At 40.2% G+C, this 14,082-nt stretch overlaps 3 protein-coding genes across 3 annotated transcripts; 1 reads left to right on the top strand and 2 right to left on the bottom strand.

Moving 5' to 3' along the window:
- The first annotated feature begins 1,225 nt into the window (after positions 1–1,225).
- Positions 1,226–3,306, top strand: timm13 (translocase of inner mitochondrial membrane 13 homolog (yeast)). Its single transcript, XM_017407097.3, has 3 exons — positions 1,226–1,487; positions 1,742–1,810; positions 2,013–3,306. The coding sequence occupies exons 1-3, from the start codon at positions 1,368–1,370 to the stop codon at positions 2,109–2,111; spliced, it is 288 nt and encodes a 95-aa protein (XP_017262586.1). The 5' UTR covers positions 1,226–1,367; the 3' UTR covers positions 2,112–3,306.
- Positions 3,307–4,179: 873 nt separating this feature from the next.
- Positions 4,180–10,403, bottom strand: tmprss9 (transmembrane serine protease 9). Its single transcript, XM_017407009.3, has 16 exons — positions 10,276–10,403; positions 8,818–9,024; positions 8,537–8,664; positions 8,391–8,458; positions 8,128–8,303; positions 7,951–7,995; positions 7,468–7,581; positions 7,195–7,360; positions 6,824–7,098; positions 6,466–6,608; positions 5,805–6,090; positions 5,614–5,727; positions 5,377–5,545; positions 5,029–5,294; positions 4,723–4,859; positions 4,180–4,414 (listed from the first exon to the last, which is right to left on the bottom strand). The coding sequence occupies exons 2-16, from the start codon at positions 8,963–8,965 to the stop codon at positions 4,253–4,255; spliced, it is 2,397 nt and encodes a 798-aa protein (XP_017262498.1). The 5' UTR covers positions 8,966–9,024; positions 10,276–10,403; the 3' UTR covers positions 4,180–4,252.
- A 1,049-nt stretch (positions 10,404–11,452) lies between these two features.
- Positions 11,453–13,904, bottom strand: lsm7 (LSM7 homolog, U6 small nuclear RNA and mRNA degradation associated). Its single transcript, XM_017407096.3, has 4 exons — positions 13,767–13,904; positions 13,423–13,513; positions 13,265–13,336; positions 11,453–11,898 (listed from the first exon to the last, which is right to left on the bottom strand). Exons 1-4 carry the CDS (start codon positions 13,770–13,772, stop codon positions 11,756–11,758), a joined length of 312 nt encoding a protein of 103 aa, XP_017262585.1. The 5' UTR covers positions 13,773–13,904; the 3' UTR covers positions 11,453–11,755.
- Positions 13,905–14,082: the final 178 nt, after the last annotated feature.

Below are 14,082 nucleotides of genomic sequence, written 5' to 3'. Positions count from 1 at the left end.
GCGTCCGTTTAGATGACAGTAACCGTCGTTTTATTGTTGCCAGCGGATTTACTGCACCACATGTTTGTTCACTCAAGGCAGGTGGTCTTCTCAGTGAGGTCACCGTGTCTGAAACTTAAGGCGAGGGGTCCTCGGAGGGGGGCATCTTCATTCCTGAGGCCTCAGCACCAAACAAAGAGAAGTTCTTCCTATTTTCTTACCAAACGCTTAAGCAAATGCTTTGTTTCATTGTCTGTTTTTGTCTGGTGTAGATGAAAAGTGTGTTCTTTTTAACTGCAGGCAGCAATTTATAACAGCAACCAAACAAAGTGGAGGTCCAACAGTACTTTAAAGCAATTAATGATCTTAGTGTGACAGGCCAGAAGAACGTGGAATGTATGTGTATCAGGGCTTACTTTCTCTGATAATGAGTATAAATAATATATATTAATATAATAAATATTTATTGGCAGCACATCTGAAAAAGACTCACTGGAGCTTAAATGTACTCTGTTTTGAATTGATGTGTCGAATAGGTGTTTTTAAATTATGCTTGTATCAGTCAAATAATGCAGACAATCTGTAACCGATTTATTTTAATAGATGAATGTATTTTAACAAACATCTAGCCCGCTACAACCCGTCATACACTGTATGCAGGAGCACCGTAAATAATATCGACAGACTTTAGATGTCATTCTTTTCCTCCAGCGCCACCATGTGTCTGATTTGTTTTAGTCATGTGTAGAAAAGTTAAAAACTGTTGCATCAGGTCAGCTAACTGTTGATGCTCTGAAGGTGAATTATAATAACTTTCATTATGCGACTTGCCATGAGCAGATTAAATTTTAATCAGATCCAGTGAGAAACACTTTTTTAAAATTAAGAAATGCAATAAATAAATAAATGCCATCTGCTTCAGTAATGCACGTTTTCTTGCATAATTGAACTCTGTAGGCCAACTTAAAAATATAAATTGTATGTCTAATTATAGACTTTAATGTTTTTATTAATTTATTTTTATCGATTTGCAGTTTGAAGCCAGTAGTTTGTATTTGTAGTAGTTGATATGATCATAACAATAAGTACCAATAGTTGCTCAGTTGCTGAGTAGTTTGTATTTGTAGTAGTTGATATTATCATAACAATAAGTACCAATAGTTGCTCAGGTTGTTCACGTTTTAATTCGACCGGAAGAGCGCTTTGAAAACCGTTCATTTATTTAAAACTTCATTTCCCATAATGCAGTGTCGTTTCTTCCGGAAATGACGTTCAGTGACATCCGCCTCAGTCAAGGGCATTGCAAACTGTCGCGTATTAAACTTAGCAACGGCTGGCAGCACGTGCAGTCGTAATAAACCTAGTTTTTGAGCAGAACTCCAGTAGAAATGGACGGGTTTGGTTCGGATTTTTCAGCAGGAGGTTCTGGCGGCAAAATGGACGCCGGTACCATCATGGAACAGGTTAAGGTCCAAATCGCGGTAGCTAACGCACAAGAGCTTCTGCAGGTAAATCAATGGACGTGAAGGCTAAGCTAACACTGAGCTAAGCCTTCCTTCTGAGTGAGTGCGAGTTTTAAAATCTGTTTTTTTTAGTTTTAGTCCTTACAAAGATGAGTTTTGTTGATCTTATTCGCAGGTTTTATGGGCTTAATCAGTTTTATGTTGTCATACTTGCTATTTGGCGCATATTGGTCGGTCTGTTGAATCATACTGAGTTGCTGGTGTTATACACTATAATAATCACTGTTTTTATCTTGTAGAGAATGACAGATAAATGCTTCAAGAAGTGCATAGGCAAACCAGGGAGCTCATTGGACAACTCAGAGCAGGTATCTGTGTGTTTGAGTGAAATAAACCCATTGTTGATGATGCAATATTCTGTAAATATGTTTGTTTGTAATAAACCAAACAGGAGTTTTCTGTTATGATGATTAATAGCTATGAGACTAGCTCATTGCCTTATCTGATTATATTCACTTTTCCTTTATTAGAAGTTTATCTCTTAAACTGTTTCCATTTTTGCTTCCACAGAAATGTATTGCCATGTGTATGGACAGATATATGGACGCCTGGAACACCGTGTCCCGAACATACAACTCCAGGTTGCAGAGGGAAAGAGCTCGCATGTGACCATGTGATTTTCTTCTTCCTTTCATTGAACTGCTGCTGAGAATAAGGACCTGCACAGTGCGCCGCCGGAGGTCCTGAACTGTGAACGCATGGGTGTTGAACAGCAGCAGCACAACAACAGATCTGTCATAAAATCTCAGACAGACCAGCAGGCAGACGAGGCCTGTGGACTCCAAACTATAACCGTGTCTCTGCAGACATTTTATTTTTTCCCCTCTGATGACACAGATCACCAATAAAGTTTAATTATTTGTGTGTTATACATGCAGTAACTCGTATTCTGCGCGTCGTTTTTCAGGAGTAGTGTGATGTAGTAGCCTTATTTTTAAATGTAAAAATAATCAAGCTTGACAAAAACACTTTGTACAGGTTTCTGACATGAACAGAGGTTAACATGCTATGTCTGCCAATAACTGTAACCAGAACTCCTCAAGTAGTAAAACAAATATATTTATATTCTGCCTTCAGAAATTGTATTTTTTTCCCAGCAAAAATTCTGCTTATTAGCCTTTAAATTGCTTAGCTGCCATTTTTTAAATTTACCTAATTTAGAGTTTGAAATAAAGCCCCACCTCTATCTGCACTTCACCTGCCTGCTCCTGTTGGACCCTCAGGTGCTCAAACACTTCGACTTTAATGTCAGCAGACAGTCATTAATGTACTTTTCTGTTGTCTGAATCATGTTTTTGAGAATATTATCGCTAACACTCCTGTTCATAGACAGATTTAAAGAGGTGCATCGTTAGTCGTGTTCACTAAAATGCAATAAAACACCATGCAGACCTGTTGGCAAGGTTACACTTTATTGTCTTTGGAGAGGATTTTCCTAAAATCATCAGAAGGAACCGAGGAGCATGTTGGTGTTTTCACAGCTGGGAGTCTGACATTTCCAACCCTCTGAGCATCTGATATCAAAGTACAGCTGGAGAACAAAACAGTTTTGTCTGATATGTTTCCTCTGTGTCACTCGATCTGCTGCCCTCCACAGAGGTGGGCTTGTTTCTGCAGGGGTCTGCAGCACCTTTCCCAGCTTTAAGTGTGCAGGTGTCAGATGTATGGCAACTACGGTTCTTTTTTTTCTTTTTTTTTCCTGCAGCGATGCAAAGTTTAAGTGGGAGAATCCTGCAAGGGTTATGTGACTGTAAATGAAAGACATTTTAATGAAAAAAAAAACAATAAATCTGGTCAGTCTGGACATTTCCTTGCCTCTCATTAATATAATAAAGCCACTTATCAGTGAAATGACACAAATTGCATTCATCAAGCTCAAGTTAGCTGATCTAAGTATCACCTTTTCTCACGTTTTCCTAAAGAAAAGCCACATCTCTTATTTTCTAAAACCAGGTTTTAAAAGATAAATTGTAGCCACAGATGAAGCACATCCCCTGCTCATCCACAACAATAAAAAACAAAAGAATTATAGTTAAAAAAAGCTGTGACCCGTCTGGTTACATTCTCTTCTTTTTTTTTTGTATATCCCACTGATGCTCTTTGGACTGCGATCTGAGTTTAAAGGGTGAGGAAAATTCTCAGTGATTTTTATATTCTTTAAGACATACCTGAGAGACTTTTGTGACATGGTGAGATGCGTTGTCCAGCAGGAGGACAATTCTGGTCTATCGAGGTGTTTAGTAAATTATTAAAGTCAAAATATCATCATCAAATTCAGGATGCAAGGATTCCCAGCAGAAAATGGCTCTCTAATGAGACAATCAGGAGTTAAAATGTTGCAGCTGATTGGTGTATGATCAGAAACCCACACAGCATCAAAATAAAAGAAAACACCGTTACCAATATATATTTTTTTACCTATTAGAAAAATAAATAACTGTAATAAATATGTCCAATCATGCATCTGTTGGCAGAATGTCCATCACCCACAGCTCACGATTATTTCTTCAGTACGTGTTAAAGAAGAATGGCCTTAGAGCAGAGAATTGCACAGTATTACAGGAGCACCCATGACCACACAGGTCAGTACAGAGTTAACTGAGTGTATGTGTGTATTCTGCATGACTTCAGTCCATGTACAGTACAAGTTTGTGGAGAGGAATTTTTTTGTTTTTTGTTTTCTTTTTAATTCAACGTGTCCACAAGCTTTAAATTTTCTACAGGCAGAATAGCTTCCCCCACCAGCCTTTTCAGAAAGGTAGGTGTGTAGAAATCCATTTTCTGATCGACGTCACACGAGTGTAAACCCCTGGAAAGCCAGTTCGTCCACATCCATGTCCCCAGCTGGTCACTCCGGCAATAAACCACTGACCGGAGAGGTGACGACATGTCAGCGGCCCTCCAGAGTCTCCCTGCGTGAAGACAAGGGGAGATATTTTAAATAAAAGCTAGGGAAGAAAAGGTGTTTTTTTGTAAAAACACAATAGGCAAAAATTATTGTATTTATCTCTTGTTTAACAGGTTTCCTAAAGCTTATTCAATCACATGCATTATTATTATTTTTTATTTTACCAAATTAAAAAAGCAAAGTACAAGAGTCATTTTTTATGAGCTGATATGTAGTCTTACTCCTCAGAGGCTGCTCAGATGGCACCACCCAAACGTTCAGCACATATTCAGACATGAATAAAAGCTTTTTGTTTCACATCACGTATCTTACCAGACACGTGTCCTTCCCTCCCTGCATGAATCCAGCACACATCATGTTGGTCGTCAGCACGTTTCCATATGACTGCCGACAGTCTGTCTGGTCAATAATGCTCACTGCAGCTTTCTGCAGCAGGTTAGTTAAAGAACCTGGGAAAATAATCCTTTTTAGTTAGTTTGTTTTTCCACAAAACCTATTTCTGAATACAAGAAATAAGTGCGGCTGGCTTCATATGACTAAGAACACCTCGACCTCAGCAGATGCAGTATGCCATCTGATTAATATTCTCTTGGAAATCTGTGTAAGTTCATGTCTCACCTCCTTCCTTCATGGACCCCCACCCTGCGATGAAGCACTCTGCGGTCCTCAGGAAGCGATGCACCGGTGAGGGAAGACACACAGGCTGGATGGTGTAGGACATCGGGGCCGGGACCGACAGCTCCAGAAGGGCCACGTCGTGGTTCATGTTGGTGCCGTTGAAAGCTGGATGGATGATCACTCTCTGTATGGGAACAACCAGAGCCCCCACCCCGGATCGTAGCACAGATCCAAGGCTTACAGCCCAGTTGGTGGGGCTGGGGTCACTGTGGGGGTGAGTTATGGATAAATACTGTTACAGAAGGGTCAATGTTGTTCATCAAAGCGATGCGTTTGTTTTGTTAGTACCTATTTACACAGTGTGCTGCAGTCAGTAACCACTTATTGTGAATGAGCGTGGCGCCACAGATGTGAAGTCTCTGGTACTGGAGACTGCCAATCCAGGGCCACTCTCCCCTGCGAGCTGTTACTCCACCGATGATCCTGTGATAACCCACCGCAGGACGCACACCGCAGTCTGAAAAAGAAAAATACTCAACAACATGTCTGTTATCTACGGCGGTCAGCGAGCTTTGTGTTAATTACCACAGTTCCTTTCATCAGCCTCGTTGGGGCAGTCGGGGACGCTGTCACACTCCGGGTTAACTTTGCCGATGCACAAACTGGAGCTGCACTGGAAGTTTTCACTGCAGTTCACAGCTGGAACACATAGTGGACAAATCACTGTTAATTGAATTCATGCTGTTGTCTTGATCCTCAATAAAAGAGCTTATTACCAGATGTTGCGTCTACAGAAGGCTCATCCATAGCCACGATCTCGGGTGCTGGGATGTTAGTGGACGGCCTCTTTGTCACCGGAGCCACTGCAGTGGGAACAAACTTGGCCTGATCGCTGACCAAGCTGGGGTTTGTGTGCTTCAGAATCCAGCTTCGGAGTTTGGTGACACGAGCGTAAACTCCCGGTTTGTTGATCTGTGCACATCCCAAGCCCCAGCTCACCACACCAGCCAGGAAGAACCTCCCTGGAGCTCCTTCACATACGAGAGGCCCCCCGGAGTCGCCCTGCAGAAAACACATACCACTGGTATTTTAGTAACATGTGACTGAAGTTCAGTTTAGTGACACATAAAAAGTGTTTCTTATTAGGATGTCAACACTTGAAGTTAATTTCCATAATTCTATAGGTTATCTTTTATAACATTAGGCTGAAATAATAACATAGAGACACTTATAGGATGGGGACAACTGCAGGCAAAAAGTTAAGGCGAATTATAATGTTTTTGCCCATGTCTGTGTGTATTTATGTGTATGTCTGTTACCAAAATATCTCATGAACCAATGCACAGATTTTAATGAAACAGCAGCACAGATTGTGCACTTAAAAATGATCAAACGTAATAAACTAAGCTTACATGAGCTGTTTTAAGGAGCACTGACCTGACACGAGTCCACCTTCCCCTGCAGGAATCCAGCACACAACATGTTTTGAGTGATAGCGCCTCTATACACAGATGACTGATTGCACACCTTGGAGTCGATGATGTTCACCACTGCCTTCTGCAGCGTGGTGGGCAGCTGGACTGAACAACAAAGAAACATGGTACAAATGACTGTACCTCTCTTTGGTTATAATTCATGCTGAAGTTTAGCATTACAGCAGATAACAAAAGATATAATGCATATATTTTTCTTATCTAAAGGGGGAAAATGGTTAAAGTGGTCATACAATGGGTCTTATTTCTTTTCTAATCTACTCATCTGTTTAGTTGAGTGCTTTGCATATGTGCAAACTCACAACTAAACTGCTGAAGAGCCCCCCATCCGGACACAACACAGTTCTGACCGGTCTCAAAGACATGAGACGAGGAGGGAATGCAGACAGGCTGGATGTAGGAGCTGAAGGTAAGAGGAGTCTCCAGTTCCAGGACAGTCACATCGTAATCAGTGGTCATGGGGTCGTAGTTCGGATTCACAAATATCGACTTGATGTTGATGGCTTTGGTCTCTGAGTCTGCACCACTTACGAGTTTGGCCCCAACCACGGCTGTCCACTCGCTGGGATCAGTGGCGCTAAAACAAAACAGACACAAATTTTTGCTCCACTGTGTTACTGATTCTAATTTTTGCAGTGAGTAAGAAGAAAATAAATACCAATAGTTCACCTACCCTTCAAAGCAGTGAGCTGCGCTGACGAGCCAGCGCTCATTGACGATGGAGGCTCCACAGGTGTGGCGCCAGTGGAACCTCAGACTGACCTGCCAAGGCAGCTCCCCTTGCCGAGCATCCTCACCACCCACCACTCGGCTCCCCATGGCTGGACGTGTGCCACAGTCTGAGTGGGGGGGAGGTTTAAACAAAGGTCAGAGTTGGTAAAAAATAGAGACATTAATGAAGCTGCTGCTGACAGCAGTGTTTGTCTGAGAGAAAAGCAGTGATTACCACAGTGAGCCTCGTCGGATTCATCGGAACAGTCGGGGAGGAAGTCACACTCTGGATTTAATTTAGTGATGCATTCCCCATTGTCACAGGTGAAAGCTTTGTCCGGACACCTGGCTGGGGAGTTCAGATGTAAGAGAATAGTATTGCATTGCTTAGTAACATTAAAGTGTTTTTCAAATAGATTATAGGAATTTATTGTCTCTGCATAAATAATAAAAAAAGGTTTTAAATTGAATTGACTATGGACTATGTAAAATTCACTGGATTATCTTAAAAACCATAAAAATGGCACTGTATACTTTATATAAAACCCATATTTTAAGGATGGACAGTTTTATTAGGGGTTTAACACAGCTACTACCAAAGGGGTGTGAAAGCCCCACTTTAAATGTTGTCAGTCAGATAGTTCACAGTATTTACCACAATATGATAAAATGCAACATATTTCTTATTCTGAACAAACACGTGTGAGTATTGACTCACCTATCATCTCATCTCCAATTACATAAAAAGACTTCCCAGTAGCTCCTGTAGAAAGGAACAGAACAACATATAATACTGTGGAACTGTTGAAGCCACGAGACAAAAAAATCTCCTCCCACTCCACCCGTCCACCTGCAGTGCCTCAACATTCAGCTTATGACAGCATGAATTCACTACCTAACATGACAATAGCGGTGATTTGTCCAAACCCTGGCACATCTAGAGGTTTCCCGTGCATCACTGAGCTGAGTCCTGCTCTCAGCAGGTCTCGAACAAAGTTTTCTGAATACTGCTGGATTTTGGACACCCTGAAGACCAGTCTTAAAGTTGCCATCACATCACCATTATTATTACTGGGAAGACAAGGGGGGAAAAACAAGGTTGTGTTTGTGTCTGGATGCTTTTGATGGTTAAATGGTCACAGTTCAGCTTCCGCTCACCCATAAGCCACAATGCTGCAGTCGTCAAAGTGATCTGATACAGAGGAGGCCACGAAAATATCTTTAATCTAAAAGAACAGAAGTGATAACTGATCATTTTTTAAGATAAATATTAGTTTTTCGCAGGGTTGCAAAGCAGCACTCACCTTAGACTTTAGAGCTGATGAAAGTATTATGGAGAAACCAGAGTTCTCATCCTGCAGAGCAGAATTATACTTCAGACCTTTCAGCTCCACTGTCTCCAAGAAATGATAAGGCTCCTGCACCAGGTATGCTAACGGCAAAAAAAAAGGAGAAATAACAACAATGAGCACAGATCCCAGAAAAATTACAGCTAATTTGTTCAGAGGATTTCCAAAATGATTAACCAGTTTATACTTGGTGTCAAAACTTTCTGGTGAAAGCATTTTATGGAGCATCGACTCACCTATAGCAAGGCCTACAAAGATGCCGATAATGAGGAAAAGGAAGATGCAGGTGATGAGGATGCCCTTGTAGCAGCCAGGGCTGGAGGGAGCAGAGGAAATCCCTGGAGGCGACCATGACCCTCCTCCTCCATCCTTCTTGATGTCCATGTTGGAATCTCAACACCAACCTCACAGCTCACATTCAACTGGCCTCCAAATCGCAATACCTGACAAACAAAATGACCCGGACTGGTTTAGATAGAACCGTAATGACTAAACTGAAACTAGGGCCTCTACGTTAATGTGAAAAGTTTAAATAAAAATGCAGTCCCAAATATTTTTTTAACTGCCTTTATTGGAAATCTATGTGTTAAAAACTAACACAAAAACCTATTATGCTACCTGTAACACTTTTCACAGCAGCCATTTTAGGTTGTCACGTGTTCTTATATAACACTAATAATGTCCATGTTGGTATGGAGCCCTTTTTCAAGAACATATTGATACATAGTAATAAAAAGGCTGAAAACAACTAATAAATATACTGAACACTCTCATAAAGAATAAGGCTTTGGTTTTCTTGGAACTGGAGGGTTCTGCACAGTACTGTATCTTAGCTGTTCTTAGGACTGCACTCTTCTGGACAGAGATCTCTGAGGATGTTCCTGGGATCTGCTGGAGACCGTTTCTATTTCTTCTTTCAAATCTTGGGATTTCTCAATATTTTCCTTCTTTCTGATATTACAGTCACTTGGGTTGCTTTACTGATATCAACCAGTTTCTCAATCTGCCGGTGGTACGTGCCGTGCACGGGCTTATCTTTCCATGGTGGTTCCTCTTGTTTCTCCTCTTCTTCCACATTAGATTTCTGCTGCAGTAAAATCATATCATGGCAAAAAATAGTGTGAAAGATCACAATAAATTGTGCACTATATTGTGGACTATATAATATATTGCACAGAAGCCTACATACAATACAAAACGAACTAAATATAAAATATTGTGGATTGTATAAAATATACTCTGCAATAATGTCACACCTTAATTCTCAGAATATATCAATAATGTCATCATTATGATTCAATTCAAATAAAAAACAAAACTGTAAGATAGAACGTTGACTGCCATAGTTATGGTTTTAGAGTTCACATGTGGTTAGAAAAATTATTGAAAAGCATCATGTTTAAGAAAAAAACAAGCATAAAAAAGCATGAAAAAACAAGATTATTTCCAGTGAATATAAACTTGTTTAAACCGGCTGCAGCATGAAGCATCAGCTCAGCTCCGGAGCGCAGAATGGTGCGTTCGGATGTGCGTAAAAGGCACCAAAAAGGCGCAGAGGTCACAAATCAAAACCTGAAGACAAGTCCAAAAAAAAAAATCTTTTTGAAGTTTTCTTTCCTGCTGAACTGAGGATGTTCCTCCATGAGCTGCAACAATACAGGCTTTCTTCTGAGCCTAAAAGCAGCCGCACTCACCTCTTTCTTCTCTCATTACTCTGAAAGTTGACACCGAAGGGAGCCCGCACTTCTCGGCGCACATAAGAGCAGGAGGACGGATGGAAAGACGGGGCCACTGGGGGCCAAGAGGTCCGCTATTTGTTGCACCTGAGCGCGGGGCGTGTCGTGTCCGTCCCGCAGGTAACTCACTCCTTCTGTTTACCCAAAGAGGTCCACTTTAGCCTCAGAAATCCGTGTCCAGCTCTCATTCCATCCGCCTTGATCCCTTTGGTTACACCCGGGCGTTTCTCCTGTCACCTTAAAGCCTCCATAGTTTCCAAGAAAACATAGAGTATCCTCTAATAAACTACTATAATAAAATTATGACTATAAAAGTGGCACAAAAAGACAGCATGCTGTTCAGTGGCACTCTGTGCTCCTTCTCAAAGGCTGCTTCTATTTGCTCCATTGACACAGTGACTAAGCAGCAGAGGAGGGGCGAAGGCTCCTGGAATTTGGCCTTTTTATTCCACCTTTTAAAACTCACACACACACCTGACAAACCATCAGAGCCCTTTCACCAGGAGGACAGCTTCTTTCCAACAGCTCAGGCCACTTTCAAAGTTTTTTTTTCCAATTCAGTGTTTAATGAATGCATTTGAAACCAGCTTTAGATTTTTCACTCTGAAGACAACACAAGTATGTTTAAACATCACACAGCACATTTTAACAAACACCTTTTCATGGCGTTTGTCTAACACCATAATCTACAAGTAATTCTTTCAGAATCCAAAAAAACAATACAAAGATAAATAAGCGGTCACACAATCCTCCCCACACCCTGCCTAATGTTGGACTTAAAGCAATTAGTGTCACAAATGTGTCTTTGTGAGTGTGCAGACGAGCCTGGGTGGCTTATTTTCAAACAGAAACTCCCTTTATTCCTTTAAACACTTCGGGATCACAATCAAATTCTTCTGTTACCGCAGGGGGGAACGAGTTCAGCGGTCTGTCGGCACATCGCTGGCTGCTCAAACGGGATAACAGCAGGTGACTGAGACGCCGGTCAGGTGCTCGCAACCATCATTGTTTTCACTTTCTTTTTTGATAACCAGTTTAAACAGTCATGACCCTAAGCTGCACAGACAAAACTATAGAAACTTACCCAACTTTCAGAAAATCTTCAGGCAAAGAAGAAAAAAAAAAACATCTGATATCCAGGATACATATTTTCTACTTTATTTTCTTATCAAAAACAAAGAATAGTAAAAACTTTACCTATTACAGATAAAAAGAAAATTGTTCTGTTCAAATTTCCCAAACTAAAACTCTTTACAACACAAAATCCGCAAAGTTGGACAGAGAAATGAAACTGAAGTGTATTTGAGCATTATTTTGCTGATAATTAACTTAAAACAACATGCATGTTGTATGAAATACAAGTGTATTGTAATGATTAAAACAAAATAAAATGACAAAGGAAAGAAAATCAAGTATGTGACATTTCGCAGCATGTAGGTTATCCATCTTGCTGCTGGATGAATGGGTTTGGTATGGCCTCCATACCGTCCTGAGGACAGATCAGCACCACGGAGGTTCCTCTGCAGACCACCAGCCCCAACTGGCGGGTGTCTTCTGTCAGTTTCAGCTGGTCATCAGGATCTGCACACAGAAAAGCCACAAAAACTCAGACTGGAAGCATCACATTCTGTAAGTTGTTTCAGGAAGGCAAATAGCTGCTCCATTGAAGTATTCCCCCCCCCCCATTTATAATGCATATTACAAAAACTTCACACACTCTTATAACAGCGTTTACATAAGAGAATCCACAGCTACAGAACACTGTAAAATACCCACTGGTGTGGAAAACTAATTGAAACACACCCAACTAGGAAAACAAAACAAACAGCTAAAAAAGGTCCCCTCTTCTATATTGTCAAGATAGTGTATTTTCCCCTCCATCATGTAAATATCTCCATTTTCCTGGTATTTAACCTCTGCACCCCCTCCTATTTATTATATTCACACCACCACCCTCTGACAACATTACACAGTTTAAGTTTATTCTCCACACTGGACAAGAAATTACTCATGCATATTTAAAGTTTCATTTTTTAAAATATAAATTTAGTATAAAAATCCTACAGGGGACAAGCAGAGTACACCATACAAATGTAAAGAGCAATAAACACGACAAGTTTATTGTTACTGTTTACTGGAGGGGGGAAGATGCCCCAATAGGTTTCAGAGCAACTAAGAAGAAATGACAGAGCCAAGCTCTCGAGCAGATACAATCAGATACTTCATACTGAATATTTCTTCATTTGCACTGCTGACAGATACACTGGGGATCAAATAAATATTGATTTACAACAGAAAAATAAAAAAGTGAAGTTGTGATTCAGACAGAAAATAGTGTTTTCTTACCTTAGTGTTTTTTTCTACATCTGCTGTTGCTTTTTAATTTACATTAAGTAACTTTATAATAAAACAGTTTTAAAGGAGAAACAGCAATCTAAAAACTTCCAGTTTCTTAACAGAAAAGCAAAATAAGAAAAATAAAAACAAAAAACAAACAAACAAACAGTCATTTTGTTGCTTTAAAACAAGATATGATGTGCATATTTACAATTTATTTAGTTTAATGCTCCTTCATAGATCTGAGCATCTTTGGTGGGAATGAATAGATAAGTAATGCTGAGGCTTGAAAATCGTTATGTTTCTGTTCTTTAAAGTAGTGATTTCCAAACTTTTCAGCTTATGACCCAGAAACTAACAGCAGTAAAGACTCAGGACCCTGACTGGTGCTGATTAAATACAAACATTGCTAATAAGTTAATGGAACCAAGATATAATGACAACACAAACAGCCTAATCAACTATTATATTATTTATATCCAATTCTAACTACTGTTTTTATTTCTTGTAACAGCTAAGATGAAAAAAAGTGCTTGGATCAATGACTTTATTCTTATTTTTTTCAGGAGATTATCCCAGGACCCCTGCATAAAGTGTTTTATACACTTACCACGCATGTACTCGATTGTGCCGTCCAGCACCAGGTTCAAAAGAGGATCAAACCCTTTCAGGACCCCGCTGGCTGAGAGAAAAACACACAATTAAGGACTTGAAACTTTCCCAAATTGATTAGTTAGCGACAGTGTTCGTTGCCACAAACATTCGAACCTTCTCGCCCTCCTTGAAACTTCACACGAATCGTCTTGTCGATGTATTTGGACAAGTCGAAGATGCTCTCTTTCTTCTTCTTTTCTTTATCCTGCAGAAAGCCAAGTTAAATTGTTTTTAAGTAGGAAACAACAGCTCACAAACAAAATTTAGCCTCAGCTTAGCTTCCTGCTGAGGTTAATACAATTAACAAAATAAGACGTCTCTCGTTACACTAAAACATATTTTTCACTTCCGCCCTTATTCATGAAACACAATTACATATCACCAATACAGCCGCAGAAACTAATGGTTACAAATAACAAATAGATATCTGAATGGAAGCGAATAAATTACGAACTCACCGCCATGTTAGCTGGATGACACGGAAGTTAAACTTTGACCCCGGAAACGGTCCGTCAATCAAATCTCTCCGAATGTGACGTCATTGGCTTTGTATTTGCATAGTTGCCCATTTAAAGGTATTTTATAGCTACTTTTTAGTTTAATTGGTTCTTTGCATTTTGGAGAGTTTATGTTTTGGCTAAACTACTTTCCCCCCTCATTTCGCAAGCAGTTTAGTCTAATGATGGGAATTATGTCTCTTTTTTAGGATTCGAACCATTTGGCTCAGCTCACCAACAAGAACTGATTCTTCGGGCTCCTAAACACCTCATTGCT

Source organism: Kryptolebias marmoratus, linkage group LG24 (assembly GCF_001649575.2).
Source record: "Kryptolebias marmoratus isolate JLee-2015 linkage group LG24, ASM164957v2, whole genome shotgun sequence".
Lineage (NCBI taxonomy): Eukaryota > Metazoa > Chordata > Actinopteri > Cyprinodontiformes > Rivulidae > Kryptolebias > Kryptolebias marmoratus.
The sequence above is the reverse complement of the archived record's forward strand: the minus strand, read 5'-3'. Positions and strand labels throughout refer to the sequence as shown.

Excerpts from the sequence above, each read along its gene's own strand:
- lsm7 (XM_017407096.3), bottom strand. Across the intron at positions 13,337-13,422 it reads GTTTCAAGGAGGGCGAGAAG|CCAGCGGGGTCCTGAAAGGG; the intron begins GTTCGAATGTTT and ends TTTTTCTCTCAG. Across the intron at positions 11,899-13,264 it reads CACAATCGAGTACATGCGTG|ATCCTGATGACCAGCTGAAA; the intron begins GTAAGTGTATAA and ends TTCTGTGTGCAG.
- timm13 (XM_017407097.3), top strand. The coding sequence starts at position 1,368 with ATGGACGGGTTTGGTTCGGATTTTTCAGCAGGAGGTTCTGGCGGCAAA. Across the intron at positions 1,488-1,741 it reads ACGCACAAGAGCTTCTGCAG|AGAATGACAGATAAATGCTT; the intron begins GTAAATCAATGG and ends TTTATCTTGTAG. Across the intron at positions 1,811-2,012 it reads CATTGGACAACTCAGAGCAG|AAATGTATTGCCATGTGTAT; the intron begins GTATCTGTGTGT and ends TTGCTTCCACAG.
- tmprss9 (XM_017407009.3), bottom strand. The coding sequence starts at position 8,965 with ATGGACATCAAGAAGGATGGAGGAGGAGGGTCATGGTCGCCTCCAGGG. Across the intron at positions 8,459-8,536 it reads CATCAGCTCTAAAGTCTAAG|ATTAAAGATATTTTCGTGGC; the intron begins GTGAGTGCTGCT and ends CTGTTCTTTTAG. Across the intron at positions 4,860-5,028 it reads GGGGTCCATGAAGGAAGGAG|GTTCTTTAACTAACCTGCTG; the intron begins GTGAGACATGAA and ends TTATTTTCCCAG.